Consider the following 21190-nt stretch of genomic DNA (forward strand, 5'->3'; position numbering starts at 1 on the left):
CGTTTTATTATTAAATCCAAATGAGTTGTTTTATTTATTAGACAAGGTCTTGTCGTTTCGGATTTTAATTTGTATTTGTTGACAGATTTATTGCTATTTTATTGTTGACCAATCGTAGTGGTTGATATTTTCCGGATACTTCATTATTCTCAAGCTGATTTTTATAATTTTCCGTATCGAAACCTAACAGTGTACCGTGTACTTACTTAAACTAAAAATCTGATGGTGAGGAAAATTCCTGCTCTCACCGACCTATTTTGTGACGTTTGTCCCTTCTTGATTTCACATTTCGCCGAAAGAAAAGTCAAAACTTATTTCGGATCCCGTCTGAGCGATATTAAAGAGATTGAACGAAACGAATGAAGGGGATAAGGCAATATATTTTTATAAAAAAGCAAAGGAGACAAACAATTTGATAGTGAGGAGTTTTCTGATTTATTTATTGAAAGTAGTAACTTGAAACCCAAAGTACAAGAAGTTTGAAAATTAATATGAAAATTTTTTGCTCCGGTAGAAATCCAATCAAATCAAGTCTGATTGCAGACTACAGATCAGTACCATATCATACTGAAAACTGATCCCATAGGCTGTTTTCAATTTATCATCTTGCCATGGATACATATTGATTTAGTTCGATTTTGTAGTACTGACGAAAATATTAATGAAATTATAGAATCAAACATATCACAAAATTTATTTACTTTTGCAATGATAGAAAGTTTCAAAAGGCAGAAGGCAGATTGGATTGTGAAAATGCGAAAAAAAGATGGTACAGAGTTTAACGAAACTACTTTCAAAACCAAGTGGAACCCAACAAGTAAGCTGCTACAAGAAAAATATAAAGAAATGAAAGTGATTATCGACCCATTCAAAAGTGTTTTATTTCAACAATTGCCATATGTCCGTGATTCTATACCACGAAAACAGCAATCAGATCCCTTTGAAAAAGAAACAAAATTCGATGGCATTAAGTTCCGTAGAACTAACGGAAATGATAAATTTATGGAATGGAATTAACCCTGAAGGGCTGCAACGAAATTCTATCACGTAGAGCTTGGCGAGGTGTGGAACTTGCTGACTTATATGTGTACTGAAAGCATCAGCAACGATTATTCAAAAAACGTTTCCGTGCTGCAGTAGCTTAAGACCGCTAAGGGGTGAGCTAGTCCGGCGCTTGGGGGTAGTTTTCGGGTTTCGGGACCCACGCCATCTTTTAGCAATTAATTAGCAATAAACAACCGCGAAGAGCACGCATCCGTAACTATTTTCGTCGCCGAGATAGCGTTTCCGGGCTGCCGTAGCTTAAGACCGGTAGGGGGTGAGCTAGTCCGGCGCTTGGGGGTAGTTTTCGGGACACATGCCATCTTTTAGCAATAAATTATCGCGCTAAGCTCGTTTGACTCGCTTGAGCAATAAAATAACAAATTAGCAATTAAATATTAGAAATTATGGTACCATGTTAGATGAATATTTGAAACCTTTTGTTTGTCGATGAATCATTTACCCAAATTGATTGAACTAAGAAGTAATTTCAAATGAGGTTACCGTTTGAGCTGATGTTATAAACAAACTACACTAGAAACCGCGATTAACAGTTAAAACTGTGTACCAATGTGCCAAATGACTTGATGAACTTTCGGACTTGATTCTTACCGAGACTTTCGCATGAAGATATAAAATTAAATAAAATGATTGTTACAGATAATTAAATATTATACTATACTATAAAAATGTAAAACATAAACAGAATTTGGATATTTTATATAGCGTGGAACAGTGTGAGGGCAAAAAAGGATCAGAACTGTCTTAAAGGGGCACCAAAATCTTTAAATTGCGCTTAGAGACTGCAAAAGCAAAGAATTAATTAGTATATATTTCATGAAATCATAAAAGCTGAGTAGGACTTATGAAAAGAGACTGAAAATAGTGGATACATCAAAACCTGAAAGGGTAAAGCATGCAAATAATAAAACAGATGATTGATTCCTTATTGTTATTAAATATGGCGAGGTTATCAAATTACTGTTAGAACGTATTGTTTATTAGGCACTAATTTCGTGTTTGATGATATTATATTTCTCAGATAATGAGTTTCTAGTAGCAATCAAGACATCATTGAAGTGGTGCTGACAATATTACAAAATTGATTAAACATCAAAGTGTTTCTATGGTAAAACTTGTTAATTTGTTCTTATTTACGCGTTTTAAGAAAATTAATTTGTTCCAAGATTCTTTGCGAGTCTTGAGGAAATCAATCATAAGTTATATACCGAATACGGACAAATAAACAGACATTTATTGTCAAACGAACCCATTCCAGTCAATAAAATTGTAGTCACAAATTGTTATGAAAATTTTCAGAGACACAGGACGTTTTTTCACTAGCAAAAAAGCTTCTAACACAAAGTATTCGTCTTTTGCCTCAAAATAATCTTCAGTATCAGCATTTTTTGAGATCAGCGAATAGTCAGTAGTCACTAGGAGCTAGATTTGGACTATAGTGTGGATAAGGAAACAATTCGAAGTGTAATTTGTCAAATTTAACCATCGTTCCTATCGACTTGTGAATCGGTGCATTGTCTTGGTGAAAAAGTGATTTTTTCATCGACATATGAGGCCGTTTTTCCTTGATTTTGCATTTAAACGATCCAACAACTCTATGTAGTATTCACTATTGATTGCCTCTCACTTTTGGTGATAGTCGATGAACAATATTCCATTTGCATCCCAAAATACTGAAGACATAACCTTCCAAGCTAGTTGTTCTGCCGTTATCACACATCTTCGCAAAAATTCTGATTTATTACGTGTAAACTTGGCCAAACTCTGCTCTGAATCAACAACAAATTGTTGTTTTTGATCTTGGTAAACGCGGCACCCACGTTGGAAAAAGCCTTCTAATAATCAAATGTTTATGCATATTTGTAAACACACTCCCTTCTGAGATCTATTTACGATTAGATATAACCAATTTTTGAAGTTTTTTGGAGTTACCACCTCAAATTGTTTTGAATCCATTGATTTGAAAATAAGTAGCTTAAATATATTGGCCTGTGGAGAATTGTACAAAAGCTTCTGATTGCGTTTCCCTAGTCATATCTTGTCAAAAAAAGTTTCAGTGTCGTTACAAACTTATTAACAAAAATAGGAGAAGATTGAATATCACAGAACGTGGATATTATAAGTTATTTCCAACAAAACTCAAACCAAATATTGATAATTTGCTATCAATCCATCAAGTACATCCCTCTCATTAAAATTATATATTTTTTTAAATAACAATTAATAGTGTAATAAATTATATATTTCAATAAATATCTATAACACAAGAAAATATAAAAAATTTATTTTACCACTCCGAACGGGAAGTTTTCTGAATGGAATTTGTGAGAATTAATTGTTAATCTTGTGAAGTGAGTCACTGTAGATTTTAAAAAAGTAAAGTTGTGTTGAGTCACTTTTTTTATGGCCCAACTGTGCTTCATTGATACTCCATCACAGCACAATCAATTCAGATTTAAGTGAAAGTTTGTTTAGTTGATTTCACTATCAATCAATTAACCCCTTTAAGCATTCAATTCTAATCTTTTTTTTTTCGAAAACTGTTAATTCGTCATTTAAACTCAACCACAACGCCACCACAAGTTTCCATAGATAGATGTAATCTTATAATCTCAGTTTTGGATTTGGAAATTGGTAGTAATATAGCTGCAGGTCCATCGGATGCAGGAACATTTTGAAAATTGTCTATAAAACAAAAAAGTTTGGGAATCACTGCAGTAAATCATCCAGATAAACAATAAATAGACTGATACTTTCCCTTGTTCAATACCAATGAATACAGAAATTATCTTGAGGGTTTTTCGATTTTCTACAATGTACAAAATGTCTATTTTCGCTCGGTTAAAAACAATGTGTTTACTAGGTTAACAGAAAAACTTCATTGAAAAAAATAAATAAATAAATAAATACTCGTATGTGTGGGCAGTCAAAAGTTTATTCTTGTAAGCGTAGGCTAAACCTACTTGTTGAAATCGGAAATACGTTTTCTACTATTAAATTGAGTAACCTGACATATATTTTAATTAGTTGTACAGCACCGTATCATACAATTTTTAAAGGTACGCGATTAAACAGTACATTACAATATAAACATATCTGGGGGTGGTCACATAAAAATAAAAAAAGAAAATGTATTTTGAACAAACTCACAAAGCAGAAACAAAGTTAGTAGAATCATTCGATAGTATTTGATGTTCAAATTGAGTTAACAAAAATTACAGAAGCAGCTCTAGAAATTCAAACTACGAACTTATAAATTCCTTTCGCTTATATTCGACGTGTAGATATACAGCAACCTCCAGACTTTCAATAACTATATGTATTGGCTCTCTTTCTTCCATACTGTCAGTTAAAACCATTTCCATTGACCAATATTTCATAAAGTCATTGCTCATGATATAATAGTCTTTCATCCAGCAACACCTCAAAAATTTGATAATGATCTGAAGAGTTACTTCACGAACCTCATTCATGAATCTGGGTGCGATATATGTACGATAAATAAATAAATATCTTCGTACGGATACCGAAAATGTATCCGATCCGATTCTGTGCAGTTTGGGCTGCAAGAATCCACCAAATATGGTTACCCTAAGTATACTACCCACATTTTTTTTTTAATAGAAGTTAATAGCGTCAAATTATAAAACAGAAATATGATATTCATTTTATTATGCACATAAATATTCAAGTATGAGATACAAACATGGATATTTTGGTTAACTTCCTACACGTTTTAACTTCATTCGAATTGTCCTCTTTATAGTGTGTATCGCAATAATGATCAGTGAAGCTTCAATTACACCTACCGAATAGTGCACTGGGATCAGTAAGTCGAGATAATACTCGCCCAAACGAAGGGTGTCAATGAAATGAAATGACCAGAAGGTCACTGTTCCAGTCTTCCACTAATTCTCCTATTATCACGTGGTTCTGCCGTTCTTCGTTGGATTTATTTGCCTAAATGCTTAGTACATAATGAAATAACAATCAAATTTATCCGGGTGTGACCTAATTAATGCCAAAGTCTTGAAGTAATTATGAAATGAGCTCAAATAATACTCGATAAACCAGGAAAACTAATACCTAATTACCAAATTTAGGTTTAAACAGCAACATGCCCCAATTGATTCACAAAATATTATATCAATATTTTGAAGATAAAGATAATATTGGGGTGTTTTTTTAGATATCTCCTAAGCATTCGACAAGGACTAAGCAAAATTAGTAAAAACTTCACGCACATCTGTTCCCTAATTCTATAATTCTACCTGTGAGGCAGATACTGGCAGGTAAAAATCCGAGACCAAATCACAACTTCGCATCCAATTAGCAAAAAACTTTGGAATTCATCTGGACCGATGACTAACCTGGAGCATACATGAACTAACCAATTGGTCCTAAAACTCCGAAGAAGATCCAAACGAAAACTCATCTGAAGTTTTGGAATTCAACTATGGGACACTAGATCCAACACAAATATAGCAAAAAGGGGATTGTTTTATATCTGGGAGATATAAAGACAGGAACAGGAAAGAAGCTGCTGTATCATAACCTCGTGAAAGTTATAAACAACGTACGATGATAACGTAGATAAAAGCTGAAATATTCCGACGCACAGCCATTTTGTTGACGCGTCGATTTGAAAACCGTTCACGAACGACGAGGACCACGGACTGTCTCATGCTTAGTTCAATTACTTAGTAAAGCATCAAGTAAATACTTTGATCGAGCTACATAGAAGGTGCAATGGGGCTTTTTGTTAACTTTGATTCCACGCGAATGCAAGATGGTTTTTATCGTGATTAACGAGCAATTGTTAGGTCAGTTTTTTCAAACTAAAACTCATTAAGTTCATTGCCAATAAATCAGTGCAAATAACATTTACAACAAAAAAATCTGTTCGTCCACAAATTTTCATTAATAATATTTTTATCCCGATGAAACCAGTTGAAAAGTACTTAAGGTTGCATCTAGGTGGCACTGGCTACTTAACAAAATGTTTCAAGTAAGTCTTGAAAATAAATTGCTCATCTACGAAACTAGGTTAGTTTAGGTTTGGTCGTATGGAACTGGAGTATAGAATATGGGGCTCTAGTAGCTCTTAGATATGAAGATACTCCAAATATTCCAATCTAAAACAGTCCGAATGTTAAGTAAAGCCACTTGGCACGTTCTGTAACAAACAATTCGTGAGATACGAATATTTCAACGACCATAATAATGGAAAAATCATCTATTCAGCCAGCCATTAGCAGAGAGAAGATTGAAGAGAATATGGCCAAAGGATCTGCCACAATAAATACTGACTCGCGTTAATGTCTATTTGATCATTACTCTGTTTATTGAGTAGATTGTTTGAGTGAATTGTCTCAATGAAAAAAATAGTGTAAGTAAATTCGACATTGAGATTATCCATAATACAATAATTTCGTTGCTAAAATGAGATTTTTCAAAATAGAATATTAAGAAAAACAAATACAACCATTTTGAGTGAGTGTTTCAAGTTTCAAAGAAACAAATCAAAGTTGTGTAGCAAGGTTCAGAATCAGTCACAATTAATAAGAAAACGCAAAGGGAATTTAGCTAAAGAAATAATTTGGTTCTGTTGATGTTTCAAAGGACAGAACAAAAATTATAAAACCGGAAAACGGATGTATTTCTGAATGTTATCTTTATAAACCGACCGCGATAGCTTGCGATTTTCCCATTGTATTTGAAAGAAATTTGGAAAACCCCACAGGGCATCCGTTTGAAAAACTGGTTCATTTGAATTTAAAAATATTTCTTGTTAAATTTCGAATTTTGATCGCTCAATCACATCAACAGTTTTAATGAGGTTTGCTCCATTCAGGTAATCATGTCTCCAATGATCCGACAAATTTTGAAATTAGAAAAACTTATATTGAATACTAGTCATTTTTGATATCAACTTCCTTCCTAATATGATATTTCGAATGGTGTCGTGGGTTGAGGACTCAAAATAAAACTGTCTAAGAGTTTTGTTTTTAATGCCAACGTTTCGATCATTATAATTCGAACGTTGAAAAAGATAAATAAGTAATAAAAATCGTTTATTATTTTTATTGCAGTCTAAACAATTTATTTCATAAATCACCTTGAAATGGGCGTTTTTTCTTTGATATGTGTGAATAAGTTTATTGAGTATAATGTCAGCTCATAATTATTTGATTCTTCTTCAGGTGCCATCTCCATTTAATGAAAGTTGGCGACAGTTCCATATCAGTCCAATCGCTTAAGTTCTTCAACCATGAATGTTGTCTGCGACCAGGTCCACGCTTTCCTTCGATTTTCAATTTCAGTATATCATACTTGTTGTTACAGTATATTTGGCCCAGATAAGCGGTGTTTCTCCTCTTTATTTTCTTTACCATACGTCTGAACACTTCATCGTTCGGTATATGTTGAGTCCATGATATTTTTAGTGGTCGAAGGAAGATCAAAAGCTTGAAATCTGTTCATGGTATCCACTTTCAAAGTCCATTCAAGAGAAATGAGTGCACATACGCCCTTATAAAACTTTATCTTAAGTTTAAATTCGAAGTTGCGTTATATAAAAGGCTTTTTACCTTTAGGAATACGGCTCTAGATTGTTCTATACGTGATTTTATTATATTTAAATTTCTCAATTTTCTCTAACGTAGTGTCATAGATGTTTATGTTCAGTTGTTGATTTGGAAGTCTTCTTATGGGCATTACTTTTGTTTTTGTTATGTTCATTTTGATGCCTAGTTAATCTCGTACTTCTACAACTTTGTTGATTAGGCTTTGAAAGGCTCTAAGTCTCTAATGTAAGAAATTTATAATACAAATTAGTTTCGTTTCAAGGTACCCCTATTACGTTATGATTGCTCTCATTTATAATTTTTTAATTAACTCTCTTTGGTAACCATTAACTACTTAGACATTGAATCCTGTGGTCTATTTTTACTTCCGATTATCTTAAATTTAGTGATAGTTTTTTAGATTTTTTGATTGGAGTGGATTACTAACAGGTTTTGAGCATTATTTTTGCCCATTTGACACTTGAAATTTTATGTAGTTAAGGTTGAAAATACATTTGAGAAGCTCCTAATAAAAAAAACTAATGCAAAATAAAATATTCCACTATTGAAATTCTAGGTATAAAGGAAAACAATTTCCTGCTCAATTCTTTCTAGGTATGTATCGATTTTGCTTTTTATACTGTTCCGTTTCTTTGTGAATGACAAATAAAACTGGAATAAACTTTCCATTTGAATTCCGGAGTCCACGAATACGTTACCGAAAACACAGTAAGGAATTTGGCATTCATATTAAATTCTTAGTGTACGACCTTAATATCATGTGTAATATTTTCGGAAAAAAAAACGACAAAAAAGGAAATGTGAAAAGGCATTTTGCGAATTTTGCGCGGCGTTATACCGCAACAAGCAACAATACCCCAAAACATATTCCGCATATATTATGTAACCTTCCCTATTTATACTTACACGCAGTTCCATATTCTTCTCTTCCTAAACATATTTTCGTATTTCCGGTTTACTCGAGACGCGAATCCTCAGAATATTAAAATTTCGGGTTTATGCTGTTTACGTACTAAAAGGAAATGAACTCGCCGTAAAAATTGTTGTGGAATTTCTACCTATCAAAATCGCTTCAATTCAATACCTAGTAAACTTTGTTATTAATCAAATATGTTTATCAGAAAGTTTGATAATTTATTAATTTATATAGAATGGATTTTCATTTACGTACATCATTTTGATGTTCATGTAAATCGTTCGTAATTATTACATTTCAATTTGTATCCTCATATTAATTGGTAAATTTTCATTTGTCTATTGTATATATACTAGAGCTTCTCAAAAATTATGAAAAGTAATCCGGATTCACTATCGTTAGTGAACTTAATGAAGTTTATATGCAGACCTAACCTAACGTAACCTAACCTACTTATATGCAGACCAATTTCTCTCGATTTCTTTAGGTCCCTCGCTTTTTCTCTACAGATCTGGATGTTTCTCTCTTTAAGTCTTCTTCCACCACTTCCCTCCACCGTTTTTTTGGTCTACCTCTTTTCCTCTTGCACTCTGGTATCTTCCATGCAACTCGTTTCGAAAGCCTGTCTTCGTCCATTCGTTCTAAGCGTCTTAGTAATATTTTTGTCTTTATAAACACGCTGATTGAAGCCTCATTGAGTAATGTATAAATTTCGTGGTTTATCTTCACTTCCATCTGCTTTTCACCAAAAATTAATCTTAATATTTTTCTCTCCCAGGTATCCAAGCTATGTTTGGTTTTATTTGTCATTGCCCAAGTTTCACAGGCGTTTGTCATGGAGGATCTCAAAACTGTTTTATAAATTCGAACTCTCGTAGATCTGGATGTTAATATTCTTCTGACTGCCTGCCTGCACAGCTGTTACTTTTGGCAATTCTTAGTTATCTAGTAGTACACCCGGATATATAAAATTTTCTACTTCACATCCAAAATCGTTTTGCTAAAAAAAGAAGACTTTGTTTTTGTTTGGGAAAGAATCACATTTTTCGAAAGCCTGAATAAAAAACAGGTAACATATGATAATGAAAGTTAACCTACTTTCCCAAGTTAATGTCTCTTTTACAACAAGAATTCATCACATTCTTTCTAATTGCTTCACGTAAAAAACTAACATTTAAATTCCTAACTAAAGTGTTTTACATACAGAGAATGAGACCGCAATAAAAATTGGTTCTGCTGTGTGTCTACGTTCTATTAAGTTGTTTTTTTTTTGTTTGCGTTGGTAGCAATTTCGTTGCTTTTGTAACAAAAATAAACTTGGTCCCCACAAGCAGGAGCGGAATTACAAATTAAAGGAAATAACTTTTGCGATGGCCGTTATTTTGTGGACTCTAGAAAAATGCGACTATAGCTCACTGAATATTTCTCTTTGAGTTTTCCCACTGTCTGCTCTTTTCCCAGTGGAATTAGTTTCCGTCGCTTTTTTTACTTAATTCCAAATAAACTTCATTTATCTCAATGTATATATCTAATACTAAACTGCAGTTGAAAATAGTAAATGTATATTTGAAACAGTTGATGTGCTGCTATTACTTTTGATATCTTGTCTTCATTCAGTTTATTTCCTCACAACAAACAAATTATTCAAATACACAATACTGAAAACATCAGAAAAAATATTATCATCAATCTAATCTGACTTGGAGTATCAGTACATGTTTAATTTTTCTTTTATTAGCTTCATCTATATGTGCATTTGTTTGTGCGCTTGTTTGTAACTCTCATTTGTGGCTTTTTACTGTTAGTATATCCCACCACTTTAATTGCGTTCGTTGACCGAGCGGGCTAAGGCGTCAACCTTCAGAAACACTGGTCGTTGATTCAAATACTGTTTACGCTATGAATTTGTTTCGGCATTTTTTTTTAAATTTTCACTGCAAATTTTATTTTTACATCGAAACAAATTTTACAACTTTCTGCCGTCTATTGGAAATTTACTTTATTACCTGCATCAGCATTACTTTGGAATTTAACCCCTAAAATTTCATTATTTGTTTGAGAAAAATTCTACATCGGTAGAGAATTAAAATACTACAAATGAGTCAAATCGCCTTACGCTTTTTCCAAAATTTACTTTAACACTATTATTTTATTTTAAAACTAAATTACTTTCAACTTTTTAATTTGATGTGCTTTGAAAGCGTGTAATCTATTTTTTTTAAACTATATTTATTATAAACTTTGATGTTATTTGAAATATTGATTGCATAGAAAAAAACTTCTCGCTTATGATTCTATGATGTCTGATAATAAAGGTCAATGCAAGCTACCAGAACTTCAATCTCTTATGAACCTTATTGTAGAATATAGCGAGCATTTCGGCTTTTATATGAATACGCCCAAGACCAAACTATTGGTATTCTTAGAAACACACAGAATCGCTACTCTAAGACTCCATGAAACTCCTGCAACTCGAAATCAGATCAAGAATTGAGCAAGCGCGGAAAACTTTGAACAACATGGGGATACTTCTAGCAACCGCCTGGAACTCCGGACCAAAATGCTTCGCTGTTACATCTTTTCTGTTCTTCTGCACGGATGCAAAAGTTGGACCACAGAAAACCGAAGAAAATTGTTGCGTTCGAAATGTACGTCTACAGGAGTATGCTGCTGATATCTTGGAAGAAACATAAGACAAACATAGAGATAATTGAACGGAAGATCGAAGGAAAACGGTCGGCCGTAGACAAAATTCAAGCCTGATAGACTTGCGCAGATGGCTTGGACAGACGTCTACAGAAATTTTCAGTGCTGCCGTTTCTCGTGCGGTAATAGTCATTTGGATCGCCAACTTCCCTAGGGAGACACCGTCGTAAGAAGGTAAGAAGAAGACAATAAAGTAATGAGGCTGATTTTTTGCTTCATTTGAGGGAACGAACAAAAGTTCTTCCGTGTAATCTAGAACGCGATCATTAGTTTTCTGTTATCCGTGTCACAAAACTGAAGAAGCTAATTTTGTGTCAAGATGGATCGTCAACTAAAAGCACAATAAAGTATTAAAAGTATCTGGTCATTATTCAAGCCGAGCACAGGTGATTCTTTAGCATAAAATCGTCAAACAGATTTTAACACAAAACTTAGACGAAGTTCTGGGCAAAAATGGTTCCCAAAAAATCATTGAATGTAAATAGCAAAAGACAGAAAGTAATTCTATGCTGCTCGTTTACTTTATGACGGGTGATGAAAGTCAGTTTTTTCGATGTAACTCCGAAGAGTCATAAAAAGATCCAAGACCAAAAAAAGTCCGTATGACTAAATCTAATATGAAAAGGAGGCTCATCAGCTTCTTTGACAGTCGCGGAGTGATCCATAAGGAATTCATTTTACTGTGAAACAAGATATATTTGATAGACTTCGAAAATAGGTACGCAGAGACATCGCGAAGAATTGGATGCTGCATCATCATCATGACAATTTACGCTGGTGTATTACTGCGAAAGAAAATTACATTCAAGGTGTCATGTTGTCAAGGAATAATTTTATTAATCACAATCTCTACAGCATCAGTTTCATCACTGGATTTTCTCGTATATTTGTATATACAGTTTTCATTATTTTACAAATATACCAACACTAACTATATTATTAGTGATTATGAGAAAAATCCAGGGAAATTTATATTGCCCTTCAGCCCACGTAGACGGTTTTTCATACAATTCAAATACTTTATATCAAATTTTTTACTTGATTTAACTTCTTTGTGGGCGAGTTTAATGAATCGCTTTAGAAACTTGAACCATGATTCCACTGCTCCAACCATAAAACCAAAAACTGCAGCTTTCGGAAGACAAATGCCACCATTTTCTACAATTTAGTGTTGGAGAGAAAGAGAATCTGACAATATAAATCAACTTTTAAGTAGCGACGATCTATTCATATTATTGTTCCGACTTTGAACGTAACCAACATCGTATTTTTAAAGCGTTTGTGTAACAATTAGATTCTACGTTTTTGAAAAAATGAATGGTTATAGCTTTATCTTATAGTTAGTTTGTTGAAATATATTTAATGTGAGATGTTAAACATAAAAGTTCAATTGACTTTAATTATAACTTTTGATTTTGATATTAAGTACTCAAGTTTTTTAACTTTGTCACTGCGATGTCCTGCTACGAGGTCTGGCTATTAAATAACGAGACTGTGCGTCTAGAAGGCGCCCTAGACAACGTATCAATCTCAAATTTCTTGTTAAATTGAAAATGACTTCGACGGAGTGCTATAAATTGTTGCAGGAGGATTATGGGGACAATTCTCTATCTCGTGCGCGTGCTTTTGAGTGGTGTAAGCGCTTTAGTGAGAGTCGAGAGAGCACTGAAGATGACCAGCGCCCAGGTCGCTCTGTGACTGCTTCAACTCCGGAAACAGTGACCAAAATCAACCAAATTGTGCGCGTAGATCGTCGAATGAACATCCGGATGATTGATGAGGCTGTCACCGCGGAGAAAGACACGGTTAGAAAAATTTTACACGAGGAATTTCACATGACGACAGTCCTGCGAAGTTGGTGCCAACAAATCCGACTCCAGACCTAAAGCTCTTGCGTCAACGGGTCTGCTCAGATTTCTTTGAAAGGTTAGAAAAATATCTGCTTTGAAAGGGACGAGATTTGAGTCGATGGAAGCGATAAAGTAAAAAATGGCAGAGCTCCTAAAGGCACTCACCAAAGAAGACTTCCAGCACTGCTTCTATCAATGGAATAAACGTAGGAGTTGATCGATGTGTTTTGTTTGTGAGAAAGAATATTAGAAAAATATGAATATCAATTTTTATATAAAAAACTATGAATAATGACTTAGTAGGCGCAGATCTTTTAATACTCTATGTGGTTATATGAGGGACGGTGCGCTTATCTTTACTACTCTCGCCTCTTTATATATTTCATTTATTTATTTTCCTTTATTGTTTTTGCTTTGACATTTTGTTTTCAAAAACAAACGATTAGGGTACAAAATGGGCTCAGTTCATGTCTGGTACCCTGCTTAAACCAAACTCCCTTACATGCAGGTACCTTTTACCCTTCCATTTACGATTTATAATTAAATATTCAGTTGTAAGAAGTTAATGAGGTAGGATAATGATAATCTGCAATTGATATTGCTGAACTATACCTTGCTAAGAAGGGCGAATGTGACATAATTTCTCAAAAATTGTTTTCAGCATAGTAGAAAAGTATATGACCCAAACTAATAAGGTGAAAGTCCACATCCAGCAGAGGTTCATAATGACGAGTTTTATTTAATTTACAGTGGAAAACCTCAACACAACTTGTCATTATCAAGTGCAATATCAAAAAAATAGATCATTAAATCCCTTGGTGACTTTCTATACGCCGTTCATTTTAAAAAAATGTTTTTAAATTGATTGTTAAATATTTTTATGTATTTATCTTTTATAATAAGTTTTGTATATAAATTGATTCTTCGTGGGATATTAGATTCCAAAATTAAGATTGGCGAGGTCATTAAAATAAGAATTTCTTTTTAAACTTCCATTTCTGGAATCAAGTCTCTTCTTCTTCAGGTTAGGTCAATTTAGATGTACTAAGAAAGTGTATTGATTCAGACATTTTATTAAAAATGTTACTTTTCAATGTTTGTAACAAAAAAATTTTCACGTATAAATTGAATAGGAGACTTTTACTGAGGCTTAATAAAGCGAAAATTTTGAAAGTATAATTTTTGATGAAGTATTCTCTAATGGAATTTTTGGTGTTCTTTTTAACTACTTGACAATTCTGTCCAAACTTTTGAAAGGAAAAAAATACGGTAATATGTGTGAATGAAATTGTGATTTTCCTGAACATTTTAACGCTGATCCTTTTAAAAAAAATGAGAACTTTTTTAAATTCATTTTTACGAAAAGATCTTGAAAGGAAGGTCAATTGAAAACTGGAGGTTTCCAAGTAGTCTGACGATGACATCTTATTTGTGAAGACAAACTCTGTTCTTTTCAACTTTACCTTATTTTCAAATTGAGGAACTTGTGGGAGGAAATGTACAAAGCTCCGTTGATTGAACTTTGGGTATTTATTCATCAAAATATACGATAAGAATCATAAATATTGTTGTAACCAAAGTTCATCACAAATTAACGACGTTTTTCGACATACTAGATGATTATACTAACAATATATAAACAGTTAAACAAAAAAAGTGATTACAACCATAAATGTACCTAAAAATTTTAGCATTTTCCTCTTATATTGCAAAAAGTAGGAAATTATTAACTTTCAAGACTGGTTTGGTAAGCAAAAGAATGACAGGTTCGCGTATAAAGTTCAACGTCATCGCAGTCTGCTCTGGTGTGTACAGAAAATTTCGTGGGACCATCTTCAGTAACGAATTTCACTTTTCACTGTGAGTGCACGATGATCAAACAAGAGTAACTTGGACCTACAATTTGATAGGGATCCTCAAATGTACCTCCACTGTATGTAGATCACTTTTAGAGGCAACAAACCAGCAAGATGCCCTGTTCAGGTGCTGGTCCAAACCCTCGTACAACAGAAGACCCGATTTCTTTGTCTCTGTGACATGATAGGTAGTTGATGTTGAACCAAGGCCAATCAACATGTTCTTTTAGATTGTGCGTTCGCGTTTCGTATTTTCATAATTTAAAAATTCTGTGTTTGAGTAGCACGGATACGTCCAAGGTATCCTGGGATCTGGGTAAAATCTATCCTTAACCTCGCACAATCAAATTTTATGTGAGCACCAATTACAACAAGCGTGTAGCCATCTTATGTCATTTTGGTGACAAGATTGATGGTCACATTTCCCACTATAAAGAATATAGGATAAAATTTTGTCACTAGGTATTTTTTCCGTGTTATTCATTCAAATATTTTGGTGATTTTTCTAAACTTGGTTCAGTGTTTTACGTGTATAAACTGCAGTAAGTTATACATATGGCAAATTTTCTGTTTCTTATATGTTTACACGTTTATAAATCATTTCCTCTTCCTCTAAGTTGTTTTTCCGCCTTTGGTTCTCCGGCTTTTCTGTTCTCTTGACAAAATGGTGGATAAGAGCGTCGAGCGTGATCGTATTAATGTTTTTTGAGTCCAGTTCAATTAATATTTTTCCAATCTTTTGTTGATATATTGTTCCACAATTTTTTTTATTCGTTTCTCATGTAGTGCTTATAATTTTCTTCAAACTTAAACTACACACTTTCGTTTACCTTATAAAGTCAGATTTACATGAAAAAAAAACCACTCATTTATTATTAAGTTATTTGCACACTTTTTGCTATAAACTGAGATAATGTTTTGCAATTTCTGAAGTCTGTAGACAGTTTCGATTAGAAAACAAATATCACACTGTAAATATACCAGTTGAATATTATAAAACTAGACATTTCGTGGAGAAATGCTTGTCCAGTAAATATTCTGAATAAAAAATGCGTATTTGAAATGTTTAGAAGATGATCGGAATTTATTCGGAATATGTTCAAATCAACTACCGCGAATGAAATTAATTTTTGCTCTTTACTGTACTCTTTAAATATATACAATTTATAAAATAGAGTCACTCTTCATTTTTGGTTTTTTATCGATATTAGTTCAATCTGAAAAAGTATCGTAACGGATAAATAAATAAGCTGCAACCGGTTGGTGCACTCGATTATATCCGGGTATCTCATTTAATTGGAGCATCGATTATTAAGTCTACAACGTGCCGTTGTTGTCTGATATCAGGTGGTTTGTTAAGTCTTTTTTTTTCTCTTTATAGTTCCGTCGATAAAAATACTTATTTTCAAGCATCTTGTGCAGCAACGAATCTAGTGTTTCTTGTCTCAAATTCAATTTAAATTTTTCAATATTCATTAAATTTGTTTAAAATATCTCGAAAATCTTGTGTATTGGAAGACTTTTGAAGAGAAAAATGATTGGTAAAAAAGTTAGTTGTTTACCCTTTGCCAAAACTTCTTTTGATTATACACTGAGTCCAAAATTAATCAATATTTTGTAAAATGGAAAAATCACTTCAAAACAAGATTTAAATCCCAGCGAACGACTTGGAAATGATAGTATATAACTGTGCAAAACAACTTTTTGGATTTTAGATGAAAACAGTTATTGAAAGACCGTGTTATACAATGTGAAGTGTGAAGTGGAACTAGTGAGCGAGACAGGGGTGATCTGGCATTCTTGGTTTTGCAGAGGAAGCCACACCAAGACCAAGCAGTAGGAGGATGGTTCCAGAAGTACCTGGACCAATAAAGAAAATAGAAAAAACTTGGAGAAAAGTATATTCATCTTTCAACGTAATCTCCTTTTAGCTTCATACACTTTTCCCAGCGGTGTTCAATAAGTTCGATACCCGATACTCAAAATATTCATTAACCACCCACATAATCTCTTCATTGTTGAAAAACCGTTGACCATCGTTTGGGATTAGAAAATAATTTAAGATAGTCAATGAAAATTATCCCACGCGCATTTAAAAAAACTGACTCCATGACCTTTCCCGCAGATGAAACGATCTTTGCCTGCTTTGGAGCCGGTTCTTCCTTTTCACTGCAGTGTTTTGATTGTTCTTTTGCTTCAGGAGTGAAGTGATGGATCCACGTTTCATCCATGGTTATGGCTTCATTTCTGTGAAACATTGCCAAACAGTCGATGGAATCATCTTCACGATATTCCATTGTGAACAAACGCGACACCCATCTTGAGCACAGCTTTCTCATGTCCAAATTCTTAATCAATCTGCGATGTACCGCACTTTTTTGAAACTCCTGCTATATCTGCTATATTGTGCACTTTACGTCGATGTTTTGTCGATTTTCTTCATCATTTCTGGAGTCGCCACCTCATTTGGTCGATTACTGCGATGCTGGTCTTCGCAGGTCGTACGGCCTCGTTCAAAATCTTCTACCAAATATTTTACTGTTGATAACGATGGAGTAGTCTCACCTAGAGTAGAATTTTTTTCATGTTTACAAATTCACTGAAAACGTTTACTAGTAACTAGTACTTCAAACTTGAAACATATACTGTATAAAGTATTTACTTTCCAATACAATGGTATTTTCCAAGCAACTTCCGCCACCTCTAGGTGAGACCAGATACTTCTAGGACCATCCTCGTACAAGACTCATGCAAACCAAAACCTAGTAGTCCAAGAATCTTCTACCATTGCGGTGTTCTTTAGCTGAAGCAGGTTTCCAGATCGAACTTAGTATTCAGTTATTTCATGTTGAATATTTGATTAAAATATTAGTAGAAGGTCGATTATTGTAATTGGAGCTCATACTATCCTTTAAATAAAAATAAATTCGAAACAATAAAAGAGGTTTTAACATTTTCACTGTAAATAAAATTAGTATATAATATCTTTATTCTCACTACACTGTGCAAAGAAATTTACGAATTAAATAAACCTCACTGAGCCACGCCAATGCTTATTGCAGACTATCTCTGGCAGAAATATTTCGAAGAAATTGTGTACATACGGCTTCAGCCAATAGAAATTGATTTATGTTTACGATTCGATATTTTCATCGGTAAACAGTGGGGATGATGCGTCCACGTAGACTGACGGTTTGTTTCTTAATTTGGTATGTCGGGCGTATTTATGAAATTATGATTGTTCCTCCCATAACTGTCTTCTGCAATTAATATTGGACGAACTATAAAACGGTTTAAAACCACTTTCAAGAAGTGGATATCCATACTTTGGATTCGCTAGCGCGAAGTCTTGAATACTAATGGGTCAAGTCGAGTCAAGTTAGATATTGAATTTATTCGTTGGATGAACTGTAATTCAGACTAATCGGAGTATTAGATTAAGTGGATCAAGTTGCAATCAGAGATTGAATTGAAAGTTTGCCAAGAAAATGTACAGTAGCAATCCAAGCAAAGGGTGGTAATAAGCGTTAAGTTTATTAACAAAATTTTGCTTACTTTTTGATTGCTCCAGTATTTTTATTTCCATGTTTTATATTCTAAAACACGCATTTAATAACAGCATGGAAAGTGGCTGAAATTTTAATTAATGAGTAATGACAATTTCAGATTGAGTTTGAAAAATTTTCAGACAGTCCTCGTACGTACAATTATATAAATTATTATTCCGCATCACTTGTGGTGTCACTTTGTACTCGTATAAACTCCACAAAAAATTTAGTGATGATGAAAAAGAAACTCAATAACGTCCTTTCGTCCTATTCAAAAACTCACCTCCTGTAGATGTTTTAACCAAATGTACAATTGTTACATTGTAGAGTGTAATAATTTACGAACAGTAATGTTTTTCCCGGATTCGACTTTCTATTTTATTTTTGCCATTTTCATTAATTAGGCTCAGCTCGAAACCATTATCTAGATTAGGGTGTTCATAGATGTGTCTTTTTCGCATTATATTTGTTTTGCCATAGTTTATGTATAGTGTGCGAAAAATATAAAAACTAATTATTATTGAAATGTATACGGCTTTTTGGAATAAAATAATTTTTCCTCGGAAAATAGGTTAATATTTGCAATTTAGTTTTAAAAATATCTAGGTATCAAGATTTTCAATTAAAATTATTTTTTTTTTCTATATATGGCTCTCAAAGTCAAGCTGGCATTCAAATACTGTATTTATGAGGGGTACTACTCAATTTTTGAAAAAGACTAATAAAGACAGTCGCTAACCTTAGATATCAACTCAAAAATACTTTCAAATATACCAAAAATAAAACTTAATAAAATAATATGGAAATAATGCATAATATCAGAAAATAATATTTTGAAGAAACCTTTTTTGGTGACGTGATGTAGTTGAGACAGTTACAAAACATTTTCACCAAGGTGGGGCTAATTAAAATCATGAATTAAAACAATTTTTTTCTTTTTTATTCAGAACCACATAACAAAATAATATAAAAGTTTTCTCAAAAATCGAAAGACGTATCTGCTTGTAACAAAAAAGAAGTACATAATTCCAAATTCTTGAACTAAATGTAACACCTAAATTTTATTACTGTTTATTTTCAGTCTAGTTATTTCCGTTATACAATTTAAACAAAAACACGAGTTTTCCTCCTTTTTCTATACTTAATATTCTAATATCCGAGTGTATAAGACCAAAAGAAATAAATATGCGTTCTATTGAAGCTGAAAAAGCAGTTGCATACAGGAACTGTTTCAAGATTTCCGGCTCATCATTTTGTGATAACCACCATTGTTGTCCGTACATTCCATTGTTTCCATATAACTCGTTTATGGTTTCTAAAGCTATATTCTTTTCTTCTGGTATTAACTGGTATTTTGTTTTTTTTTAACTTATAATTAATATTCATGTCTCAAAACTTTTACTAAATTATCTCAAAAATAGAGAATCGACAAAAAACAAAAAATGTTAGGAAAAATCTAACCACGCGATCATTCCCGATTTAATAATGAAAATCTTTATTAAATATTAATTAAATTAAATTAATAATTTAGTGACCTGTATTCCTCTCTTGATAATTACAAACATCACGGTGTGCTTTAAGTCTTCGGACTAACCCTTGAATATCTTTCTTGCACTTTCTACAAATAGCCCAAATTTATTTGGATTTATTGTCTTAATATACAACTTCCATATTGGAACCTCTTTTTGTTGCACTCATTTTACTTTACTTATATGTTTCCACTTCACTTAACTAATTTAACTAGCGAAATGCGTGAAATTGTTGGGCAACGTTAATTTATAGGTTGAGAAGGAAAATAAGCTTCGACAGGAAGATTCTTGCAAAAAGCACAACAAACGCGTTCGTCACTCACTCGGCAGTACTCGGCACTGTATAGGACAGAAGGAAAACAAATCGCGACAAGAATTTTCTTGCAAAAAGCGCTATAAATGCGTTGTCACAAGTATTTGAGCCGCAAATTGTTTTACAATAATTTTTAGAATTAAAATAATTACAAATAATCAAAATTTTATATTCAAATTCAAAAAATCAAATAAATCGTGATTTTTATCAATGGATTTTTGATTTTTTTAATAAAAATCAGTTTTTACCCCTGATTTTCACCAATATTTAGGCGAATGTCTTTCAGAGTTAGCAAGATGTGCTTCTAATTAGTTTCATAGAAGCAGCAATTCAAAATAAACGTCAAGAAAAGTTGACGCCTAAAATTTTGGTTTTGCATGACAATGCCCAACGAGTATCAGTTGTTTGTATAAATGAATAACTGACTGACGTGCTGGTCCATCTCACTGAACTTATTTTTCAGTTTCAAATTCGATAAATTCCTTAATATGTCTAAAACGAATTTTCTTTTGTTACAGTTTACCTTGTAATTGTTATAATAGCAGGCCAAGTAAATGCTCAACAACAATATTTTCGGGTCTTGCCTAAGGACGTTATAGTACACGAAGGAGGCGAAGCTATGCTGGAGTGCGAAGTTGCTAATTTAGCCGGTCAAGTTCAATGGACCAAAGATGGATTTGCTTTAGGTAAGCCTATAATAATAGCACATCACTATTATCTACCTAGATTAAATCACCTCTAACTGTAAAACAAGATTATGAAAATTTCAAAGTTGTAAGATATTTCATTCTATAGAAAATCGAATATTTTCAGTATTAAACTA

The 21190-nt window shown here is 33.1% G+C and overlaps 1 protein-coding gene across 2 annotated transcripts in view; it reads left to right on the forward strand.

Moving 5' to 3' along the window:
* LOC130897560 (nephrin) overlaps window positions 1-21190 on the forward strand; it is a 363213-nt gene that overhangs the window by 243680 nt on the left and 98343 nt on the right. For both annotated transcript variants that reach the window (XM_057806483.1, XM_057806485.1), the window contains one exon: window positions 20886-21053. In XM_057806483.1, the coding sequence (XP_057662466.1) occupies window positions 20886-21053 (168 nt within the window). The remainder of the gene's footprint in view (window positions 1-20885; window positions 21054-21190) is intronic.

The sequence above is a fragment of the Diorhabda carinulata genome, chromosome 8 (genome assembly GCF_026250575.1).
Source record: "Diorhabda carinulata isolate Delta chromosome 8, icDioCari1.1, whole genome shotgun sequence".
Taxonomy (NCBI): domain Eukaryota; kingdom Metazoa; phylum Arthropoda; class Insecta; order Coleoptera; family Chrysomelidae; genus Diorhabda; species Diorhabda carinulata.